This window comes from Budorcas taxicolor, chromosome 3 (assembly GCF_023091745.1).
Source record: "Budorcas taxicolor isolate Tak-1 chromosome 3, Takin1.1, whole genome shotgun sequence".
Taxonomy (NCBI): domain Eukaryota; kingdom Metazoa; phylum Chordata; class Mammalia; order Artiodactyla; family Bovidae; genus Budorcas; species Budorcas taxicolor.
In genome coordinates this window covers 32433924-32458020 of record NC_068912.1, presented here as the reverse complement: position 1 = coordinate 32458020, position 24097 = coordinate 32433924, and the positions used below count along the sequence as shown (strand labels likewise).

General features: G+C 41.3%; 1 protein-coding gene across 1 annotated transcript; it reads left to right on the top strand.

Annotated features, from left to right (window-relative positions):
- The first annotated feature begins 54 nt into the window (after positions 1–54).
- CHIA (chitinase acidic) lies at positions 55–22393 on the top strand. The gene is made up of 11 exons (XM_052637414.1): positions 55–79; positions 1492–1521; positions 2087–2288; positions 13171–13227; positions 14062–14227; positions 18801–18925; positions 19353–19476; positions 19942–20127; positions 20861–20980; positions 21068–21209; positions 22152–22393. The coding sequence occupies exons 1-11, from the start codon at positions 55–57 to the stop codon at positions 22391–22393; spliced, it is 1419 nt and encodes a 472-aa protein (XP_052493374.1).
- The last annotated feature ends 1704 nt before the right edge of the window (positions 22394–24097 follow it).

Genomic DNA, 24097 nt, shown 5'->3' with positions numbered 1-24097 from the left:
CAGATGGTATAAAAGGCAAATCCAGGCTCTGCAAGACCAGTACTGACAGCAACCATGGCAAAACTTATTCTCCTCACAGGTGAGTCCATAATTGGAGATGGAGCCTTATTCTTCCCTGATTTCTTTCCCTCTCTGGATCTGAAAAGCATGAAGTAGTCTTCACACATAGCTCTACATTTTTTTATTCTTCTTTCATCATTTCAAATTTCCAAGGGAATCCTGACATGCACAAATATATCTGCTTCTAATTCTCTTCTCAGTAGTCTATGGCAGCCATTTCTGTCTTCTTTGATGCCATGAGTACAGTCCTGAAAGAAAGGCTAGTTTTCTTCCAGTGCTTGTCTTACTCTCCCATCTCTTGTTGGGTTGTTTCCTTTCCTCTATCCATCTTCCTATGCCAACTCATTTTAATTGGTATTATTTTTATTCACATGCTTGAATCTATCTTTTGGTCTATCTTTTTCAGAGAAGGAAATCAGTAGGGTCTGAGATACAGTTATGCAAGTTGTCTTTTTTTCTACTGTTTTCAGGATTATTCCTCTTTTATCCCTTACTGTTCTACTATGCTGCTGATATATTATAAAAATATCAGAAATTCGATCATTTAAATGGGTAGATTCAGTACATTGTTTAGAGCCAAGTAGTATCCACAGCTTATTAGTTGCTCTAGAGCTGAGATTTACAAACTTTCTATAGCTTCAGCTTTTCCAGAGGATATCTCCAACTCAATTTATAAAACAATCAGATCAAAAGTGCTCCGGTAGAAGCCAGGGAGTGCCATCTGGAGTCTTGCCTCACAGTTTCTAGTTCTTCTCTTCTGCTATGAGTGTTCTTAAAGTTGGTTTAAATAAATTCCAAGGCTCTCAGAGATACTGAGTTCACTGATTTAGAGGATGCTTTGTGTGTGAAGGCTGTATTCATCCGAGTTAAGGACAGTGAAGCATGGATGGGTGTGTAGTCACTGAGTAGAGTAAATTTTGGATAGTTTCAGTAAGTAGATCTTCCATAGATAGTAGACTTCCAACTCCGCATTCAATAACATTTGTTACTGACATGGAAGTGGAAGAATAGGGAACCATGCTCATTTTTTACTAAGAGAAAGGAAGCGAAGCTTTATTGTTTGTTGTTGTTTAGTTGCTAAGTTGTATCCTACCCTTTTGCAACTCCATGGACTGTAGCCCACCACACTGCTCGGTTCTTGGGATTTCCCAGGCAAGAATACTGGAGAGGGTTGCTATGCTTTCCTCTAGGGGATCTTTCCAACCCAGGGATCAAACCTGTGTCACATGCACTGGCAGGCAAATTCTTTACTATTGAGCCACCAGGGAATCCCTTTGCATTCCTTGAAAAGCCTACTATTTGGCATAACCCCAGAGTGCCACTTGGGTTGTAAACATCTATGACCCATAGCATGGTACCTAAGGCCTCAGAATTATATTTGGCAAGATATAGACAACTGGTTGAGACTTCATGTTGTTTCTTTCTCTCTAGGTCTGGCCTTTCTGCTGAATGCTCAGCTAGGTAAGTCATGGACTCTGTATCCTTGACATAATGTTTTCTCTACCATAAACCTCCAAACTCTGTAAATTATACAAAATGCGATTTTTGTCTGTTTAATGTATTAAATGCTATTTTTTCATATCCCAATATTAACTTTTAAAAAATATATATACCAAGAGATAAGCTGTACTAGGGAAAGAAAGCTACTGTCTTCTTCACAAACAGATGGGTTTGATGTATTGGCTGCTACTGCTATCCTCTTCAGCATGATCACCTGAGAGTTATACATTGGTATTCACTGGGCTTCATAGGAGGACTCCCGGGCATCTTTTCTTAAGTGGTTCTCCAGCTTAGCCGAGATCACAAAGTGAATCTGTCAAAGTTCAAAATAACCAGCCTCAAGTCAGTGACTGGTTCCCACATTAGAAGCTTTGAACTCATTTGTGAAGGCGTTCCTACTAACCAACCCTGCACAGAGAACAGGCATCTGAGGGAAATGGAGGCAAACAGAGGCAAAGCTAACACTTTTAGCACATTGCAGTAGTACCTAACTCAGGCCATTGTTCTTACTTCTCACTATCCTCAGGTTCTGCCTACCAGCTAGTATGCTACTTCTCTAACTGGGCCCAGTACCGTCCAGGCCTGGGAAGCTTCAAGCCTGACAACATCGACCCCTGCCTCTGCACTCACCTGATCTATGCCTTCGCTGGGATGAGTAACAGTGAGATCACCACCACTGAATGGAATGATGTGGCTCTCTACAGTTCTTTCAATGACCTGAAAAAAAAGTAAGAGAACGGGGAGATATCTGAGTTACTATCTCCCAGGCCAATATTTCCCAGACATTAATTAATGTGCAAACAAGTCATTCTTAAAATGCAGTTCAGGTTCAGTGAGTCTCAGGTGGAAACTAAGACACTGTATTTATAACAAGCTTCCCAGTAATGTCGATGCTTCTTGTCCAGGAATTGAACTTCAAGTATTGAGGCTATACATAACATAAAACATTGCCTGCTTTAGCTAGTATTTAAAAATTAGTTCTGTTTCTTCCTTCCTTTCTCTATCAATGTCTTTTTTAATTGTTCCTTTCAAGGCAGGTTTTTTTTTTCTTTTTTAATTGGAGGATAATTACTTTACAATATTGTGGTGGTTTTTGCCTGACATTCACATGAACCAGCCATGGGTGTACATCTGTTCCCCATCCTTACCCTCCCTCCCACCTCTCTCCCCATCCCATTCTTCTGGGTCATTCCAGTGCATCAGCCCTGAGCACCCTGTCTCTTGCATTGAACCTGGACTGGCAATCCATTTCACATATGATAATATACATGTTTCAATGCTATTCTTTCAAATCATCCCACCCTCACCTTCTCCCACAGAGTCCAAAAGTCTGTTCTTTACATCTGTGTCTCTTTTGCTGTCTCGCATATAGGGTCATCATTACCATCTTTCTAAATTCCATATATATGTATTAATATGCTGTATTGGTGTTTTTCTTTCTGACTTACTTCACTCTGTATAACAGGCTCCAGTTTCATCCACCTCATTAGAACTGATTCAAATGCATTTTTAATAGCTGAGTAATATTCCATTGTGTATATGTATCACAGCTTTCTTATCCATTCATCTGCCGATGAACATCTATGTTGCTTTCATACCCTGGCTATTGTAAACAGGGCTGTGATGAACACTGGGGTACATGTCTCTTTCAATTCTGTTTTCCTCAGTGTATATGCCTAGCAGTGGGATGGCTGGGTCATATGGGAGCTCCATTTCCAGTTTTTTAAGGAATCTCCACACTGTTTTCCATAGTGACTGTACTAATTTGCATTTCCACCGTGTAAGAGGGTTCCTTTTTCTCTGCAGCCTCTCCAGCATTTATTGTTTGTAGACTTTTTTATAGCAGCCATCTGACCAGCATGAGATGGTACCTCATTGTGGTTTTGATTTGCATTTCTCTGATAATGAGTGATGTCGAGCATCTTTTCATGTGTTTGTTAGCCATCTGTGTGTCTTCTTCGGAGAAATGTCTATTTAGTTCTTTGGCCCATTTTTTTGATTGGGTCGCTTATTTTTCTGGAATTGAGCTGCAGGAGTTGCTTGTATATTTTTGAGATTAATTGTCAGTTGCTTCATTTGCTATTATTTTTTCCCATGTTGAAGGCTGTCTTTTCACCTTGCTTATAGTTTCCTTCGTTGTGCAAAAGCTTTTAAGTTTAATTAGGTCCCATTTGTTTATTTTTACTTTTATTTCCATTACTTTTGGAGGTGGGTCATAGAGGATCCTGCTATGATTTATGTCAGAGTGTTTTGCCTATGTTTTCCTCTAGGAGTTTCATAGTTTCTGGTCTTACATTTAGATTCTTAATCCATTTTGAGTTTATTTTTGTGTATAGTGTTTAAAAGCATTCCAGTTTCATTCTTTTACAAGTGGTTGAGCAGTTTTCCCAGCACCACTTGTTAAAGAGACTGTCTTTTCTCCATTGTATATTCTGGTCTCCTTTGTCAAAGATAAAGTGTCCATAGGTGTGTGGATTTATCTCTGGGCTTTCTATTTTGTTCCACTGATCTATATTTCTGACTTTGTGCCAGTACCATATTGTTTTGATGACTGGTTGCTTTGTAGTATAGCCTGAAGTCAGGTAGGTTGATTTCTCCAGTTCCATTCTTCGTCAAGATTGCTTTGATTATTTGAGGTTTTTTGTGTTTCCATACAAATTGTGAAATTATTTGTTCTAGTTCTCTGAAAAATTGTTGGTAGCTTGATAGGGATTGCATTGAATCTATAGATTGCTTTGGGTAGTATACTCATTTTCACTATATTGATTTTTCTGATCCATGAACACGGTATATTTCTCCATCTATTAGTGTCATCTTTGATTTCTTTTATGAGTGTTTTATAGTTTTCTATATATAGGTCTTTTGTTTCTTTAGGTAGATTCATTCCTAAGTATTTTATTCTTTTCGTTGCAATGGTGAATGGAATTGTTTCTTTAATTTCTCTTTCTCTTTTCTCATTGTTAGTGTATAGGAATGCAAGGGATTTCTGTGTGTTAGTTTTATATCCTGCAACTTTACTATATTCATTGATTAGCTCTAGTAATTTTCTGGTGGTGTCTTCAGGGTTTTCTATGTAAAGGATGATGTCATCTGCAAACAGCGAGAGTTTTATATCTTCTTTTCCAATCTGGATTCCTTTTATTTCTTTTTTGTCTCTGATTGCTGTGGCTAATACTTCCAAAACTATGTTGAATAGTAGTGGTGAGAGTGGGCATCCTTGTTTTGTTCCTGACTTTAGGGGAAATGCTTTCAGTTTTTCACCATTGAGGATAATGTTTGCTACAGGTTTATCATATATGGCTTTTATTATGTTGAGGTATGTCCCTTCTATGCCTGCTTTCTGGAGGTTTTTTTTTTTTTTAATCATAAATGCATGTTAAATTTTGTCAAAGGCTTTTTCTATTTCCATTTTGGAACTTTCTCTAGTTCTGTTTTATAAAGTTATACTTTTCTAAGAATTTGTCCATTTCTTCCAAGTTGTCCATTTTATTAGCATCTATTGAGATAATCATAGAGATTTTATCTTTCAATTTGTTAATATGGTGTATCACATTGATTGATTTGCAAATATTGAAGAATCCTTGCATCTCTGGGATAAAGCCCACTTGGTCATGATGGATGATCTTTTTATGATGTTGCTGGATTCTGTTTGCTAGAATTTTGTTAAGGACTTTTGCATCTATGTTCATCAGTGATATTGGTCTGTAGTTTTCTGTTTTGTGGCATCTTTGTCTGGTTTTGATATTAGGGTGATGGTGGCCTCATAGAATGAGTTTGGAAATTTACCTTCCTCTGCAATTTTCTGGAAAAGTTTGAGTAGGATAGGTCCTCCGTTCAGTTCAGTCACTCAGTCATGTCCGACTCTTTGCGACCCCATGAATCACAGCACGCCAGGCCTCCCTGTCCATCACCAACTCCTGGAGTCCACTCAGACTCACATCCATCGAGTCCGTGATGCCATCCAGCCATCTCATCCTTGGTCGTCCCTTTTTCCTCCTACCCCCAATCCCTCCCAGCATCAGAGTCTTTTCCAATGAGTCAACACTTCGCATGAGGTGGCCAGAGTACTGGAGTTTCAGCTTCAGCATCATTCCTTCCAAAGAAATCCCAGGGCTGATCTCCTTCAGAATGGACTGGTTGGATCTCCTTGCAGTCCAAGGGACTCTCAAGAGTCTTCTCCAACACCACAGTTCAAGAGCATCAATTCTTTGGCACTCAGCTTTCTTCACAGTCCAACTCTCACATCCTTACATGACCGCTGGAAATTTAGCTCTTCTCTAAATTTTTGGTAGAATTCAGCTGTGAAGCCGTCTGGTCCTGGGGTTTTGTTTGCTGGAAGGTTTCTGATTATAGTTTTGATTTCCGTGCTTGTGATGGGCCTGTCAAGATTTCCTATTTCTTCCTAGTTCCGTTTTGGAAAGTTATACTTTTCTAAGAATTTGTCCTTTTCTTCCAAGTTGTCCATTTTATTGACATATAGTTGCTGATAGTAGTCTCTTATGATCCTTTGTATTTCTGTGTTGTCTGTTGTGATTTCTCCATTTTCACTTCTAATTTTGTTGATTTGATTCTTCTCCCTTTGTTTCTTGTTGAGTCTGGCTAATTGTCTGTCTATTTTATTTATCTTCTCAAATAACCAGCTTTTAGCTTTGTTGATTTTGGCTATAGTCTCCTTTGCTTCTTTTGCATTTATTTCTGTGCTTATTTTTATGATTTCTTTCCTTCTACTAACCCTGGGGTGCTTCATTTCTTCTTTTTCTAGTTGCTTTAGGTGTAGAGTTAGGTTGTTTATTTGATTTCTCTCCTGTTTCTTGAGGTACATTTGTACTGCTATGAAACTTCCCCTTAGCATTGCTTTTACTGAATCCCATCGGTTTGGGGTTGTTGTGTCTTCATTTTCATTCTTTTCTATGCATATATATTTTTTTATTTCTTCTGTGATTTGTTGGTTATTCAGAAGTGTGTTGTTTAGCTTCCATGTGTTTGTATTTTTAACAGCTTGTTTCCTGTTGACATCTAGTCTTACTGCATTGTGATCGGAAAAGATGCTTGAGATGATTTCATTTTTTTTGAATTTACCAAGGCTGGATCTATGGCCCAGGATGTGATCTATCCTGGAGAAGGTTCCATGTGCACTTAAGAAAAAGGTGAAATTCATTGTTTTAGGGTGAAATGTCCTATAGATATCAATTAGGTCTAACTGGTCCATTGTATAATTTAAAGTTTGTTTCCTTGCTAATTTTCTGTTTAGTTGATTTATCCATAGGTGTGAGTGAGGTATTAAAGTCTCCCACTATTATTGTGTTACTGTTAATTTCCCCTTTCATACTTACTAGCATTTGCCTTACATATTGCAGTGCTCCTATGTTGGGTGCATATATATTTATAATTGTTATATCTTCTTCTTGGCTTGATCCTTTGCTCATTATGTAGTGTCCTTCTTTGTCTCTTACCACGGCCTTTATTTCAAAGTCTATTTTATCTGGTATAAGTATTGCTACTCCTGCTTTCTTTTGGTTTCCATTTTCATGAAATATCTTTTTCCAGCCCTTCACTTTCAGTCTATATGTATCCCTAGGTTTGAGGTGCGTCTCTTGGAGACAGCATATATAAGTAAAGTTTCTCAGTCATGTCCGACTCTTTGTGACCCCATGGACTGTAGCCTACCAGGTTCCTCTGTCCATGGGATTCTCCAGGCAAGAGTACTGTAGTGGGTTGCCATTTCCTTCTCCAGGGGATCTTCCCGACCCAGGTATCAAACCTGGGTCTCCAGCATTGCAGACAGACACTTTACCATCTGAGCCACCAGGGAAGCCCCAGACAGAATATATAGTGGTCTTGCTTTTGTATCCATTCAGCCAGTCTTTGTCTTTTGGTTGGGGCATTCAACCCTTTTACATTTTAGGTAATTATTGATAAATATGATCCCATTGCCATTTACTTTGTTGTTTGGGGTTCAAGTTTATACCCCCTTTCTGTGTTTCCTGTCTAGAGAAGATCCTTTCGCATTTGTTGAAGAGCTGGTTTGGTGGTGCTGAATTCTCTGAACTTTTTCTTGTCTGTAAATCTTTTGATTTCTCCTTCATATTTGAATAAGATCCTTGCTGGGTACAGTAATCTGGGTTGTAGGTTTTTTTCTTTCATCACTTTAAGTATGTCCTGCCATTCCCTTCTGGCCTGAAGAGTTTCTATTGAAAGATCAGCTGTTATCCTTATGGGAATCCCCTTGTGTGTTATTTGTTGTTTTTCCCTTGCTGTTGTTAATATTTGTTCTTTGTGTTTGATCTTTGTTAATTTGATTAATATGTGTCTTGGGGTGTTGCAATTTGGTTTTATCCTCTTTGGGAATCTCTGAGTTTCTTGGACTTGTGTGGCTATTTCCTTCCCCATCTTACGGAAGTTTTCAACTATTATCTCCTCAAGTATTTTCTCAAGGTCTTTCTTTTTGTCTTCTTATGGGACTCCTATGATTCGAATGTTGGGGCTTTTAACATTGTCCCACAAGTCTCTGAGGTTGTCCTCATTTCTTTTAATTCTTTTTTCTTCTCTGCTTCATTTATTTCCACCATTTTATCTTCCACCTCACTTATCCCATCTTCTGCCTCAGTTATTCTACTGTTGGGTTCCCTCCAGAGTGCTTTTGATTTCAGTTATTGCATTATTCATTAAGACTGACTCTTTTTTATTTCATCTAGGTCCTTGTTAAACTATTCTTGCATCTTCTCAATTCTTGTCTCCAGACTGTTTATGTGTAACTCCATTTTGTTTTCCAGATTTTGGGTCATTTTTACTACCACTATTCTGAATTCTTTTTCGGGTAGACTCCCTATCTCCTCCTCTTCTGTTTGGTTTGGTGGGCTTTTATCATGTTCCTTTACCTGCTGAATATTTCTCTGCCTTTTCATCTTGTTTAGGTTGCTGTGTTTGGGGTAGCATTTCTGTATGCTGGGAGTTTGTGGTTCCTCTTTATTGTGGAGGGTCCTCCCTGTGGGTGGAGTTGGACGAGTGGCTTGTCAAGGTTTCCTGGTTAGGGAAGCTTGTGTCGGTGTTCTGGTGGGTGGAGTTGGATCTCTTCTCTCTGGAGTGCAATGAAGTGTCCAGTAGTTAGTTTTGAGTTGTCTATGGGTTTGGTGTGACTTGTGGCTACCCGTATTTTTGTGCTCAGGTTTATCTTCCTGTGTTGTTGGAGAATTAGCTTTAAATGTCTTGCTCTGGAACTTGTTGGCTCTTGGTTGGTGCTTGATTTCAGTGTAGGTATGGAGGTTTTTGGATGAGCTCTTATTGAATAATGTTCCCTGGAGTCAGGAGTTTTCTGGTGTTCTCACGTTTTGGATTTACCTCTAGCTTATTCTTACAGCAGTCTCAAGACTTCTCCATCCACACAGCACTGATGATAAAACATCTAGGTTTTTGGTGAAAAGATTCTCCACAGTGAGGGACACCCCACGAGGTTCACAGAGTTACATGGAGAAAAGAAGAGGGAGAAGGTGACCAGAAGGAGAAGAGGGGGAATCAAAAGGGGAGAAAGAAATCTAGCCAGTAATCAATTCCCTATTTGCTCTCCACAAACTGGAACACTCAGAGTTTCACAGAGTTCCATAGAGAAGAGAAGAGGGAGGAAGGAGATAGAGGTGACCAGCAGGAGAGGAGAGGGAGTCAAAAGGAGAGAGACCAATCTAGCCTGTGATCAGTTCCCTAAGTGTTCTCCACAGCCTGGATCACCCAAAGAGATTCACAGAGTTAAGTAGAGATTAGAAGAGGGAGGGAGGAGATAGAGGTGACCTGGGGGAGAAAAAGGAGAGTCAAAAGGGGAGAGAGCAATCAAGCCAGTAATCACACTCCTAAGTAAAAATGGGTACTGAAAACTGGAATCTTAAAGGTACAGAATTGATAACAAATACTCAAAGGCAAAGATTAAAAATCTAGAGTAGAGGTTAGACTCTCAAAAATACAATATCAAAAAAAAAATCACAAAAGTTATTTTAAAAATATGAAATTTGCTTTTAAAATAGAGGGTTTTTTTTGCAAGGTAATAGTAAGTTTTAAAAATAAGAATTAAAGGAGTGATAAAGAAATTAAAATTTTTTTAAAAATTTAAATTAAAATATGAGAATAGTAAAATATATCTAGGAATTTCTCTGGAGCTGTTGAGGGCAGTATGGGGTCGGTTCAGTTTCAGATAGTTCCTTGATCCAGCTTATACTTCTCCTCAATGTCTATAGGTCCCTTCCAATGTAGCCAGTGCTAACTACAGGGTTTTAATCTGTTGCACCTGTCACTTCCAAAGTGGCTCCTTCTTTGTTTATTTTGGCTTCCTCTGCAAGTCTCTTCAGTATCTAACTTCCGCCCTGACACAAGGTGGTGAAGGTGGTCATTTATTAGGCTCACTTTTTCATTGTGCTGCAGGAGGGAGGAGCACCATAAACAAATATCACTGGCATGTGTGGGGAGTGTTCGCAGTGTCTGGGTTACACTGGGTTTTTCCCCGCCCACCGTGAGTGTGTGCTTTCCCGGTCTACACTGCTCAGCCTCCAAGTTGCTCTGTAAGGGAACTGTCAAAGGCAGGCCCTGGGTTCTATGCACTTCCCAGGTCTAAGCCACTCAGGTTCAGGTTCTCAGGTACTCCACAAAGATACAGACTTGGTTGGGCCTGCGTTTTGTGCCCTTCCCAGGTCCGAGCAGCTCAGGTGACCAGGTGCTTGGCGAGCTCAGTCTCCCCAGGTGGGGCCAGGCGTCTTATCACCTCCTCTGTCCCAGTCACTCGGTTTCCTGGGTGTGCAGCGGGAGCGCTGTCCCAGGTGTGTCATGTGTCTCCTCTGGGGAGCTGATCTCTGGCTGTGACCCTCCTGGTGGATGTCAACCATCCAGGATCTCAGGAAGACTTGGTTAACAACTGGAAGCCTGCTGTCAGTTTGGTAGAGGATACCATCTCTGGGGTGGAGATTGCCCCTTTCCAGCTCTGGCTGTCACCCACCTGCCTCCCTGCCTCCAGCGGGGGATGAGCCGGTGCACTGCCAGCTGGCTCTCCTCTGGTATTCGTTAAGTCCTTTGTTCTGTGAGCAGGCCTGCAGAGCTTTAGGTTAGAGCCTTTCACCAGAAAGTTCTCTTTCCTCCTTTTTTTCCCCCTCTTTCTGGCTATCCCACAGTTTGGATTGCTATCTCACGTTAGCTCCCTCAGATTGCCCTCAGGGCATTCAAGCCTGGTCCTTACCCTAAGCAATGCAGCCTGCACCTCCCTGCTCAGCCCCTGCTTGCTGGTGGTGGATGCTAGCATCTGGGCTACTTCTCTGCTGGGAGTGGTAGTTAGGCATGTAACCTGTGGGTTTTGTTTATTTGTTTTTTCCTCCCAGTTATGTTGCCCTCTGAGATTCCAAAACTCCCCACAGACCTGCCGGTGAGAGGGTTTCCTGGTGTTTGGAAACTTCTCCTCTTTTAAGACTCCCTTTCCAGGATGGCTCTCCATCCCTAACTCTTTTGTCTCTCTTTTTATTTTTTCTATTTGTCCTACCTCCTTTTGGGTGCCTGGAGTCCTCTGCCAGCGTCAGAAGTTGTTTTGTGGTATTTGCTCCGTGTTCAAATGATCTTTTGATGAATTTGTGGGGGAGAAAGTGTCTCCCCATCCTATTCCTCTGCCATCTTCTCAATATCTTTTTTATGACCTAGGAAACTGCAAACCATCTTAATTACTTGAATCAGAGAGCAGGAAGCAGAGGATACTGAAGATTAGACATAGCAGAGGTCAGGAAATCAGAAGAGTTTACTGTATTTTAATAGAGTTCTACTTTGGGGGAAAATGAAACAAAACAATCAAGAAAATCTTGGTATCTTTAAATTTCTAATTTGTTTGGTTAGTTACATCTAGGAGAAGTAAGGCTATGGGCTATTGCAAACATCAGTAGTGGCAGTATCTAGAATGTAGCTACTAGAATTTGAGTTGTGATGTGTGTGTGCATGCTAAGCCAATTCAGTCATGTCCCACTCTTTGAAACCATATGGACTATAGCCCACCAGGCTCCTCTGTCCATGGGATTCTCCAGGCAAGAATACTGGAGTGGGCTGCCATGCTCTCCTCCAGGGAATCTTTCCCACCCAGGGACTAAACCCACAGTCCTTACATCTCCTGCATAGGCAGGCAGATTTTTTTACCACTAGCGCTGCTTGGGAAGCCCAAGACCTTTCAGAGTGGTATTTCGTAAACTGTGATTTATTATTGATCTTGCATCAAAATCACATATGAGGCAGTTGATAAAAATCTCAGTCCCTTATGCAACTGAATCACAGTCTTTGAGAAAGGGGCTAAACACCTGAAATTCCAATGTTATCCTTCAACTCTGGCCCTTGTACTCTATTCTTATCTAAGCTGATGCTTAAGAACCACTAGTCCAGAAAATGTTCATGATTCTAAGCCAACTGATTCATATTCATTATCACAGAGTCTGAGAAAGTAATTATGTCCAAGCAACATTTACCATTTCAGCTGATAGGATAGAATGTAAGAATTGCCAGTACAATCCTATTTTTTAAAAACCTAGTCCTGTAGAACAAGAACTCACAAATGAAGGTCTTAAAGAGCTTAATCATGAAGTGAGGGAGAATTTTACAAGACACTTACTTGCTGCAGTTTAGCCCAGGAGTACTGGAAGCAACTTCAGATGAAAATGGGCTTCCAACTTTAGGCCCAAGAAACAGAGAAGGAAGAGGAACTTTGAGAGTTTGAAGCAGGGATAGCTGCAGAAAAGAACTTCCAGGACAAGATCCAGGAGGATCCTGCTCACCCATCAAGTGCTGCCCTCAATCCCACGTGAAGGCTTTGCCCTAACAGTGTTAGTCACTCAATCGTGTCTGACTCTTTGTGACCCGCCCTGGACTGTAGCCTTCCAGGCTCTTCTGTCCATGGGATTCTCCTTGCAAAAATACTGGAGTATGTTGCCATTTCCTCCTCTAGTGGATCTTCCCAACTCAGAGATCGAACCCGGGTCCCCCACATTGCAGGCAGATTCTTTACCTTCTGAGCCACCAGGGAAGCTCTGTAGTTTCATAAGTATCAACCTATTTTTTTTCTCAGTTTTTTACTATAATATTTTAAACTATAGTATGCTTATATGTCTCTTTTATATGCTAAGTTGCTTCAGTCATGCCCAGCTCTTTGCGACCATCTGGACTGTAGCCTGCCAGGCTCCTCTGTCCATTGGATGCTCCAGGCAAGAATACAGGAGTGGGTTGCCATTCTCTTTTCCAGGAGATCTTCTCTACCCAGGGATCAGACCTGCTTCTCTTATGTCTCCTGAACTGGCAGAAAGATACTTTACCACTAGTGCCACCTGGGAAGCCCATGTTCCTTTTAACTCATGGATGAACTGTTCTTTTATTCTAAAGGGGAAAAAAGCAGTTCTCTAATTTAGATTTCACTAAAGAACTCTGTGCATTCATAATGATAACACAAATAATTTTTATAAAGAAAGTGTTCTATAGTGATGGGAAATTGTTCTACAGAATATCTTATCAAGACAACATTAACGTTTATAATCAAGCCTGATACAAAGCATTGTTATTTTAAATTGAGGGATTCATGGATTTTGAAGTTTTTCTTTTCTCTACCTTGTTTTGCAGGAACAGCCAGCTGAAAATTCTCCTGGCCATTGGAGGCTGGAACTTTGGAACTGCCCCGTAAGTCCTCTATGAGAGAGTTAGATGTTCATTTAATTTGCTATGGATAACAGGTTAGCCCAGTGTGACCCATGTCCCTTCAGATTTCATAACCTGCTGCTGCTGCTAAGTTGTTTCAGTCGTGTCCGATTCTGTGTGACCCCATAGACAGCAGCCCACCAGGCTCCTCTGTTCCTGGGATTCTCCAGGCAAGAATACTGGAGTGGGTTGCCATTTCCTTATCCAGATTTCATAACCTAAGATGGAATATTAAGGTTGTATATTAAACAAATATGCTACTTAAATAAATTACTATACCAAAATCTCAGTACTAAATAGAACACAATTTATTGTATATGTTTACATTTAGATGGATATTCCAGGACTCCATTCACAGAGATTCAGTGACTGAGACTTCAAAACAATCTCTTCTTAAAGTATTTCAGAAGTACAATGCCTGAGAAGAGCGTTATAGCACTTTTCTCCATTTACCTTCTGGAAGAAAGGAAGAGAAAGTCATGAAAATAAATAAAGAGACTCTTTTAAGGGCATATGAACTTCAGAGACTATTTAGAGAGACAACACAGTGAGCCAAGGTAAACAGGTGTTCAAAGCAACAGGTCCAATTTGGGAGAAAAATCAGAGTTGGGTGGATAACAAAGTAAAGAGAATGTTGAGGTACCATGGCTGGCAGAGTAGTTGTATAAAGAAGTACAGGAGAAAACCAGCAATATACTTTTATCTGGGCTTTGGGTCCTAGTGAAAAGCTTTGAGGCAAAAATATGGGAGTTTGACTTTACAACAAGACACTGTGGCCACCAAGGCCTCACTCTGCCTTCTTTGAACCTCCCTCAGTTTCACTGCTATGGTTGCCACTCCAGAGAACCGCAAAACTTTCATTTCTTCAGTCATCAAATTCCTGCACCAGTATGGATTTGATGGGCTGGATTTTGATTGGGAGTACCCTGGCTCTCGTGGAAGCCCATCTCAGGACAAGCATCTCTTCACTGTCTTGGTGCAGGTGAGGAGGAAGGTGGCACCGTTGAGCCAAGAAAATTCAAAGAGAATTCTTTGTAAGGAGAATCTGGTGGTTCCAGAATGAAGTAAACTGAAGTTTCAACTTATTGGATCTTTGCATCACAAAGATTCTTGGATATCATGCTTATATTCAACAGCATTTGATAACAACATTACATGTGTTTTGTGCCAGGCACAATTTTATAAGCTGTTTTAAAGTCATAACTCATTTCATCTTCATATGTATCCTATAATAAAGATACTTGAAGTATCATAACCTTGAGAAAGCTAAAATATAAAGCTAAATGAAAGCTAAAATATAAAGACTTTAAGTAACCTAACATCAAACAACTAATAGGTATCATAACTACCCATGTAGTCTGGGTACTACATGGATACTAATGAGTACTAATTTTTTGAAGGATTCTTAAGGAATCTAGACATATGGCAAAACTCATGTTTTAGAAGGATTACTCTGACTTTAACCATGGAGGATGAATTAGAAAGAGGTACGGAGGCAGAGAGAGAGTTAGGAGGCCATTACAATAACTCAAGCCAGAAATGCTGAGAATCTGAACAAAAATCCTAACAGTGAGGACAGAAAGAAGAAGTATATAAGAGATAGTAGGAGGATAGAATCAATAGGATTTGGAGACCAATTGAAAGTGGGAAAAGAGAGAACTTCCAGTTTTCTGTCCTTAAGAATTGATTTGACTGTGATCCTCTTAACTAAGATGATAAATACAGGAAAAAGGTAGATCTGAAACAAGAAGAAAAACTCATTAATTTGTCTTTGAACATGATGAGTGAGAGGAATTTGTAGAGCGTCATAAGAATGTCCAATAGACACTGGATGAATAGATATTGGATGAATAAAAAACTGATGTTCAGGTCAAGAACTTGATTTGATATATTGTATTGACATCATCAACAAAGTTAAATAATTAAGAGATCACCGAGGAAAAATGAATGGAGTAAGAAAAGCAAGGATGGCTTTTAGATTTCAGTTCAGTTCATTAGCTCAGTTGTGTCTGACTCTTTGTGACCCCATGAATCACAGCACACCAGGCCTCCCTGTCCATCACCAACCGCCAGAGTCTACCCAAACCCATGTCCATTGAGTCAGTGATGCCATCCAACCATCTCATCCTCTGTCGTCCCCTTCTCCTCCTGCCCCCAATCCCTCCCAGCATCAGAGTCTTTTCCAATGAGTCAGTTCTTCACATCAGGCAGCCAAAGTATTGGAGTTTCAGCTTCAGCATCAGTCCTTCCAATGAACACTCAGGACTTATCTCCTTTAGGATGGACTGGTTGGATCTCTTTGCAGTCCAAGGGACTCTCAAGAGTCTTCTCCAACACCACAGTTCAAAAGCATCAGTTCTTTTGTGCTCAGCTTTCTTTATAGTTTAACTCTCACATCCATACATGATTACTGGAAAAACCATAGCCTTGACTAGACGGACCTTTGTTGACAAAGAAATGTCTCTGCTTTTTAATATGCTGTCTAGGTTGGTCATAACTCTCCTTCCAAGGAGTAAGCATCTTTTAATTTCATGGCTGCAGTCAACATCTGAAGTGATTTTGGAGCCCCCCAAAATAAAGTCTGATACTGTTTCCCCATCTATTTGCCATGAAGTGATGGGACCAGATGCCATGATCTTCGTCTTCTGAATGTTGAGCTTTACGCCAACTTTTTCACTCTCCTCTTTCACTTTCATCAAGAGGCTCTTTCTGCCATTAAGGGTGGTGTCATCTGCATATCTGAGGTTATTGATATTTCTCCCAGCAATCTTGATTCCAGCTTGTGCTTCCTCCAGCCCAGCATTTCTCATGATGTACTCTGCATAGAAGTTAAATAAGCAGGGTGACAATATACAGCCTTGACATACTCCTTTTCCTATTTGGAACCAGTCTGTTGTTCCATATCCAGTTCTAACTGTTGCTTCCTGACCTGCATACAGGTTTCTCAAGAGGCAGGTCAAGTGTTCTGGTATTCCCATCTCCTTCAGAATTTTCCACGGTTTATTGTGATCCACACAGTCAAAGGCTTTGGCATAGTCAATAAAGCAGAAATAGATGTTTCTCTTAAACTCTCTTGCTTTTTTGATGATCCAGCAGATGTTGGCAATTTGATCTCTGGTTCCTCTGTTTTTTTCTGAAACCAGCTTGAACATCTGGAAGTTCACGGTTCACATATTGCTGAAGCCTGGCTTGGAGAATTTTGAGCATTACTTTACTAGCGTGTGAGATGAGTGCAGTTGTGTGGTAGTTTGAGCATTCTTTGGCATTGCCTTTCTTTGGGATTGGAATGAAAACTGACCTTTTCCAGTCCTGTGGCCACTGCTGAGTTTTCCAAACTTGCTGACATATTGAGTGCAGCACTTTCACAGCATCCTCTTTCAGGATTTGAAACAGCTCCACTGGAATTCCATCACCTCCGCTAACTTTGTTTGTACTGGTGTTTCCTAAGGCCCACTTGACTTCACATTCCAGAATGTCTGGCTCTAGGTGAGTGTGAGTGATCACACCATCATGATTATCTGGGTCATGAAGATCTTTTTTTGTACAGTTCTTCTGTGTATTCTTTCCACCTCTTCTTAATATCTTCTGCTTTTCTTAGGTCCCTACCATTTCTTTTATTGAGCCCATCTTTGCATGAAATGTTCCCTTGGTATCTCTACTTTTCTTTAAGAGATCTCTAGTCTTTCCTATTCTATTGTTTTACTCTATTTCTGTGCATTGATCATTGAGGAAGGCTTTCATAGATTTACCCTTCCCCAAGATAGAGATTTTTCCTATGCCATCTGTTATACCATATTTTCTGCCAGTATCCAAAATTTCAATATTAAGTAATTCATTGGTTGAAAAATCAATCCACTTACTTGTTGAGCAGCTCTAGTGATCAAAAAGAACATCTATATTCTTAGTCAAGACATACTTCCAGTCACAATTAATAACTTCCAGTCATTGGTTCTAGTCTGTTCACTGAACTAATAAAGAATAAATCTTCTCCCTTTGACAATATATTGGTTGGTCCAATATTTGAAGACAGCTATAATATCTTGTTAATTTTTCTTCTTCTAGTTAAATAACCTAGTTCATTTAACAAGTATACATATGACAATTTTTAAACACATTCTTCACTGGAGCACACTCTGGTACACCCTAATAATGCAGTTATGAAAACTGAATTCAGTACTCAGCATGAGATTAGAGTCACACAAAATAAAGGTGGATTAACCTCTAGCATTGAATGGGAACCTATCACCTGGCTGTTAATAGCTTCCTCATTGACCAATTGAACATTTCACTTGTTGGGATGTCAGTCCAATAAAGTAGCTCATTTACTGGACAAAGGGAAGCAAATTTATGTACTGCTAAAACCTGGATATAAATTATTACAGCAACTATAACTTCATAGTGCAGTGATATGAGTAGAGCTCTGACTCATCATCTGGGACCTGGGTTTTAGTCATGACCTGGCTACTAACTTGCTGTGAGACTTTTGTGAAATTATCTAACTTATACACATATTAGTTATATAATTAATACCATCAATCCTGTCTACTTGATAGGAGAATTGAGAAACAAAACGCTGGACTGGAAGAAACACAAGCTGGAATCAAGATTGCCGGGAGAAATATCAATAACCTTAGAAATGCAGATGACACCACCCTTAAGGCAGAAAGTGAAGAGGAACTAAAAAGCCTCTTGATGAAAGTGAAAAAGGAGACTGAAAAAGTTGGCGTAAAGCTCAACATTCAGAAAACGAAGATCATGGCATCTGGTCCCATCACTTCATAGGAAATAGATGGGGAAACAGTAGAAACAGTGTCAGACTTTATTTTGGGGGGCTCCAAAATCACTGCAGATGATGATTGCAGCCATGAAATTAAAAGATGCTTACTCCTTGGAAGGAAAGTTATGACCAATCTAGACAGCATATTAAAAAGCAGAGACTTTACTTTGCCAACAAAGGTCCGTCTAGTCAAGGCTATGGTTTTTCCAGTAGTTATGTATGGATGTGAGAGTTGGACTGTGAAGAAAGCTGAGCGCTGACGAAATGATGCTTTTGAACTGTGATGTTGGAGAAGACTCTTGAGAGTCCCTTGGACTGCAAGGAGATCCAACCAGTCCATTCTGAAGGAGATCAGCCCTGGGTGTTCTTTGGAAGGAATGATGCTAAAGCTGAAACTCCAGTACTTTGGCCACCTCATGCGAAGAGTTGACTCATTGGAAAAGACTCTGATGCTGGGAGGGATTGGGGGCAGGAGGAGAAGGGGACAAGAGAGGATAAGATGGATGGATGGCATCACTGACTTGACGAACATGAGTCTGAGTGAACTCCAGGAGTTGGTGATGGACAGGGAGGCCTGGCGTGCTGTGATTCATGGGGTCACAAAGAGTCGGACACGACTGAGCAACTGAACTGAACTGACTGACTGAGAAACAAAAGTAAGATAAAATATGTGAAAGCATTTTGAAAAAGTAAAGCATTATATAAATATAAATTTATTAATAGTTAAGTAGTTAAAATCAGTTTCATAGATGCTTTACTATATTTGATTATTCTATAGGAAACACGTGAAGCTTTTGAACAGGAAGCCAAGCAAACCAACAAGTCCAGGCTGCTGGTCACCGCTGCAGTAGCTGCTGGCATCTCCAATATCCAGGCTGGCTATGAGATTCCCCAGCTATCCCAGTGAGTGACTCACTTTATCCTCAAACCTCCTGTAGGCATCACTCTTGCAAGGTAGACCTGTGGTTTGTCTTGCTACCCAAGGACTTTGTTCAGGGTGTTTTGGAAACGGTATCTTTTGCTCGTTTAAGTGTGGGACATAACTACTGTTGTTATTTAGTCACTAAGTCATGTCCAACTCTCTTGGGACCCTATGGACTGTAGCCCACCAGGCTGCTAGGTCCATGGGAATTCCCAGGCAAGAATACTGGAGTGAGTTTCCATTTCCATCTCTAGGGGATCTTTCCTACCCAGGTTCAGAACCTGTGTCTCCTGCATTGGCAGGTGGATTCTTAATCACTGATTCTTTACTGTTGAGCTACCAGGAATGCCTGTGTAAGTGTGGGAAATAGCCAGGAGAAATGCTTTACAGCCCTTTATTCTACCTCAGGTACCTGGACTTCATCCATGTCATGACCTATGACTTCCATGGCTCCTGGGAAGGCTACACCGGAGAGAACAGCCCTCTCTACAAATACCCAACTGACACTGGAAGTAATGCTTACCTCAATGTGGTGAGTCTCCACACAGATGCAGACCAGAGATGTTGTAAATTACATGCAGATTCAGGAACAAAACAAACATAAATTCTGCAAAAGTCTCATTTGGATAACTCTCCTAAGTGACCGATTTTATCTCATTTACTGTAGGCTCAGAAGGTAAAGCGTCTGCCTACGATGTGGGAGACCCGGGTTCGATTCCTGGGTTGGGAAGATCCCCTGGAGAAGGAAATGGCAATCCACTCCAGCACTCTTGCCTCGAAAATCCTGATAGGCTACAGTCCATGGGGTCGCAAAGAGTTGGACATGACTGAGCAACTTCACTTTCACTGTAACCTCACCAAAATATTTTTGAAAAAGTAACAAACTAATCTATGTCATGAGCATCATTAAATTTTACCTGTTAGGTCAGTGGACTAGCATAACTAAGCGTGGGGTCTTCAGCTGGGTAGGCCTCTAACTCACGTGCTACCTTTTTAGGAATACGCCATGCACTACTGGAAGAGCAATGGGGCCCCGGCGGAGAAGCTCATCGTTGGATTCCCTGCCTACGGACACAATTTCATCCTAAGAGACGCTTCCAACAATGGCATTGGTGCCCCAACTTCTGGCGCTGGTCCTGCTGGGCCCTACACCAGGGAGGCTGGGTTCTGGGCCTACTATGAGGTAGGTAGGCTGGGCTGTACAATTGGAATTCTAGGAATGCCGTGTCTTGTGCTGCACAATAGCCTTAGGGCTAGAACCTGCAAGAAGCTTGAATGTTCATTCTGTCCACTATTTACCTATTTTAACACAAATATTACTCCAAATGCTTCAGATGTATAAGTAACCTATCCATTTACCTAATCCAGTATGAAGATTAATAGTGTGCAATATCCCTTCAAACTACAATTGTTGTTCTTTGTTGTTTAGTCGCTAAGTCATGTCTGACTCTTTCGCAACTCCATGGACTGTAGCCTGCAAGGCTCCTCTATCCATGGGATTCTCCAGGCAAGAAAACTGGAGTGGGTTGCCATTTCCTTCTCCAGGGGATCTTCTTAACTCAGGGGTTGAACCCACATCTCCTGCATTGCAGGTGAATTCTTTATTGCTGAGCCACCAGGGAAGCCCATTCAAACAGACTGCATACTTAAGGTCATTTATATTAACACATTAGGGAATTAAGTAACTATCTCCCATACTGATGTGGGTTCCCAAAATCAAGCACTAAGAATAAGGCTAACATCTGAGTATTTCAAAAACAACTTGCTATTTACTGCAGATAAAAGGTCATAATTAGAAACCTGTGGAAAACCCCAATTGGAGACATGACAGAAAAAAAAAATCAAAGAGGAAGGTGTATGTTTTCTTTTTCATGGGAGTCATATTTAAAGGATTTGAATCTCTTGACTTTTTAAAGATCTGCACCTTCCTGAAAGAAGGAGCCACTGTGGCATGGGATGACCCTCAGAACGTGCCCTATGCCTACAAGGGCACTGAGTGGGTTGGTTATGACAATGTTAACAGCTTCAGAATCAAGGTAAGGTCAGCCCCTCCAATGTGCTTTCAGCTCAGCCCAGAGTCTCAAGAAATAAAATGACTCTTGGTGTCCTCGATCCTTAAATAGGCTCAGTGGCTTAAGGAGAACAACTTTGGAGGTGCCATGGTCTGGGCCATTGACCTGGATGATTTCACAGGCACTTTCTGCAACCAGGGCAAATTCCCCCTGATAAACACCTTGAAGGATGCTCTTAGCCTGAAGAGTGCAGGTAAGTGACAGCAGGGGAATGCCCAGGGTGTATAGATGCTCCTTTTCCAACTCAAGACAGCCTAACATCTTCCCACACCCTTTGCCCCCAGGCGTCTCCTCATTGCTGTTGCCTGGCTCAGAGAGGCACTTACATTCTTTCCTTGTTAGCAATTGTATGCTCTAATGAGAAACCAGGTCTGCTGGGAGGGTTTTCCAGGTCTGCTAAGATTTAAAAGTGTGGAAAAACCTCAAGAAATTAGGCTGACCTTCAATATTAGCATTTACTTTTCTATGAACCCCTTATTAAAAGTCTCCTTCAGCCTGCCTGAGGAGACTGAATAACAAACCCTAAGCAGTACCTGGTTGGGTTTAGGGTTTAGACATTAAGTTGTGTCCAACTCTTGTGACCCCATGGACTGAGTGTAGCCTGCCAGGCTCCTCTGTCCATGGAATTCTCCAGGCAAGAATATTGGAGTGAGTTGTCATTTCCTTCTCCAGAGGATTATCCTGATCTAGGAATAGAACCCAGGTCTCCTGCATTGCAGGCAGATTCTTTAATGACTGAGCTAAGAGGGAAGCTCATATTGACATATTTCTAAATCTATAATTCAGGGGAAGTACCAATTCTCTAAATTTTGTCCAGATTTTCTCTTAGAGATTATCTGCTCGCCACTTAAACCCAAATCCTAGAAAAGCATTTTGCATATACTGGATGCTCAGTAAAATTTTTTAGAAATAATTTTAGCATTATAAGAGAGAACTTTTAAAATTTAAAACCAGGCTGGCTTGAAATTAGAGCTGCTCTTAATTCCTAAGTATGGAGTTACCTTGTGAGCTTCTCAGGTGACAGGACCCAGAGTGAACAGCAACCCATCTCCAGACCTCACCTCAGGCCTGCTAGTTCTTCACCTCTAGGTGAATCTGGGAGCCTCTGCCAGGTCTGCTCTTTGTGCTGTTTCAGCCTGTAACGCCTCCGCTCAGCCCAGTGAGCCCAACAGCAGTCCTGGAAATGGAAGTGGGAGTGGAAATGAGAGCAGCAGCTCTGAGAGTAGAGGGTACTGTGCTGGCAAAGCTGATGGCCTCTACCCAGTGGCGGATAACAGAAATGCCTTCTGGAACTGCGCAAATGGAATCACATATGAGCAGAATTGCCCGACCGGGCTTGTCTTTGACACCAGCTGTCACTGCTGCAACTGGGCATAAAACTGACCTGTGTCTCCATTTCCTAGGGTACAAGTCTCCTTTGCCTAGCACACCTTGTTCCTACCTAAAGTTCTGCAATAAAATGCATCAGTTAAAATACGAGTGTCCTTGGCTTTAAGTGATTTGGCTGGAGACCTTTCTAGATGTGAAAATATAGGCTGTGCATGGGCTTGGAGTGGCAGAAGAGTGTGTGTGAGGAAGTCATGGCACCAACAACCTCACAAGTCTTTTATTTGCTTAGGTTGATCTTTATGAAGGTTGAAAGCTGTCAGAAGGAAATTTATGCATGTTTGGTGTTGGCAGGGGGTGAAGTCATGAAGAAGATAGGTCTCTAGTTTGGCGAGTGTCCTTGGTAGGGAGCCAAAGTGATTCTGGGAGTCTTAGGGGCACAGGCCTCTTGACTTGCTCAAGGAGCAGAAGGCCAGGGCATTCTCTCTATGCCTGCTGAAGTCCTGGAGCTGGTCCAACCCTCTGAATTGTCAGCATTGGGAAGGTCTGTGCAGTGGACTCCTCTGGGGATGTCTGCTTTTCTCAGGAGTGAAAGAAGAGGTCCCTTCCTTGAAACCATATATAGTGGTCACTTGCGGCTATAATTGTACTGCATCACATCCTCCCCTGGCTTGGCTGATTGACGGGATAGACATCAGACTCACAAGGGCTAATCAGATTATTACCCCTTGGAATCTACAACAGAGAACAAGGCTGCCAGGGTCTGAGAGTGGCTTTGCCCTATAATATGTAAGTTCAGGCTCTGCAGAGAGAAGCTAAGGAGAAGGGAAAGTTGCTGTGGATGCAGACCAAGAAGATTAAGGGGAGAGGGGGGGAGGGTGGAGGTGGTTATGGAGAAAAGCCACGATGAGAGATGGAGAGAACATTTATTGATGGCTTTCCAACTCTTGATTCTAAACATTCCTGAGGCCTAGAGAGATTTCTGCCTTTGGGTTCTGTGAAACACCTCTATAACTATATAATAAATTTCTCTTTGCTACACATGCTGACTTGTTTGTTTCTTTATTTGCAACTAAAAGGATCCTAATTTATGGCAGAAAGTGAAGAGGAACTAAAAAGCCTCTTGATGAAAGTGAAAGAGGAGAGTGAAAAAGTTGGCGTAAAGCTCAGCATTCAGTAAACTGAGATCATGGCATCTGGTCCCATCACTTCATGGGAAATAGATGGGGAAACAGTAGAAACAGTGTCAGACTTTATTTTGGGGGGCTCCAAAATCACTGCAGATGATGATTGCAGCCATGAAATTAAAAGACGCTTACTCCTTGGAAGGAAAGTTATGACCAACCTAGACAGCATATTAAAAAGCAGAGACTTTACTTTGCCAACAAAGGTCCGTCTAGTCAAGGCTATGGTTTTTCCAGTAGTCATGTATGGATGTGAGAGTTGGACTGTGAAGAAAGCTGAGCGCTGAAGAATTGATGCGTTTGAACTGTGGTGTTGGAGAAGACTCTTGAGAGTCCCTTGGACTGCAAGGAGATCCAATCAGTCCATTCTAAAGGAGATCAGCCCTGGGTGTTCTTTGGAAGGAATGGTGCTAAAGCTGAAACTCCAGTACTTTGGCCACCTCATGCGAAGAGTTGACTCATTGGAAAAGACTCTGATGCTGGGAGGGATTGGGGGCAGGAGGAAAAGGGGATGACAGAGGATAAGATGGCTCGATGGCATCACTGACTTGATAGACGTGAGTCTGAGTGA

Coding starts and splice junctions, on each gene's coding strand:
- CHIA (XM_052637414.1), top strand. CDS start 55: ATGGCAAAACTTATTCTCCTCACAG. Junction 80..1,491: donor AAAACTTATTCTCCTCACAG/GTGAGTCCATAA, acceptor CTTTCTCTCTAG/GTCTGGCCTTTCTGCTGAAT. Junction 20,981..21,067: donor TTAACAGCTTCAGAATCAAG/GTAAGGTCAGCC, acceptor ATCCTTAAATAG/GCTCAGTGGCTTAAGGAGAA.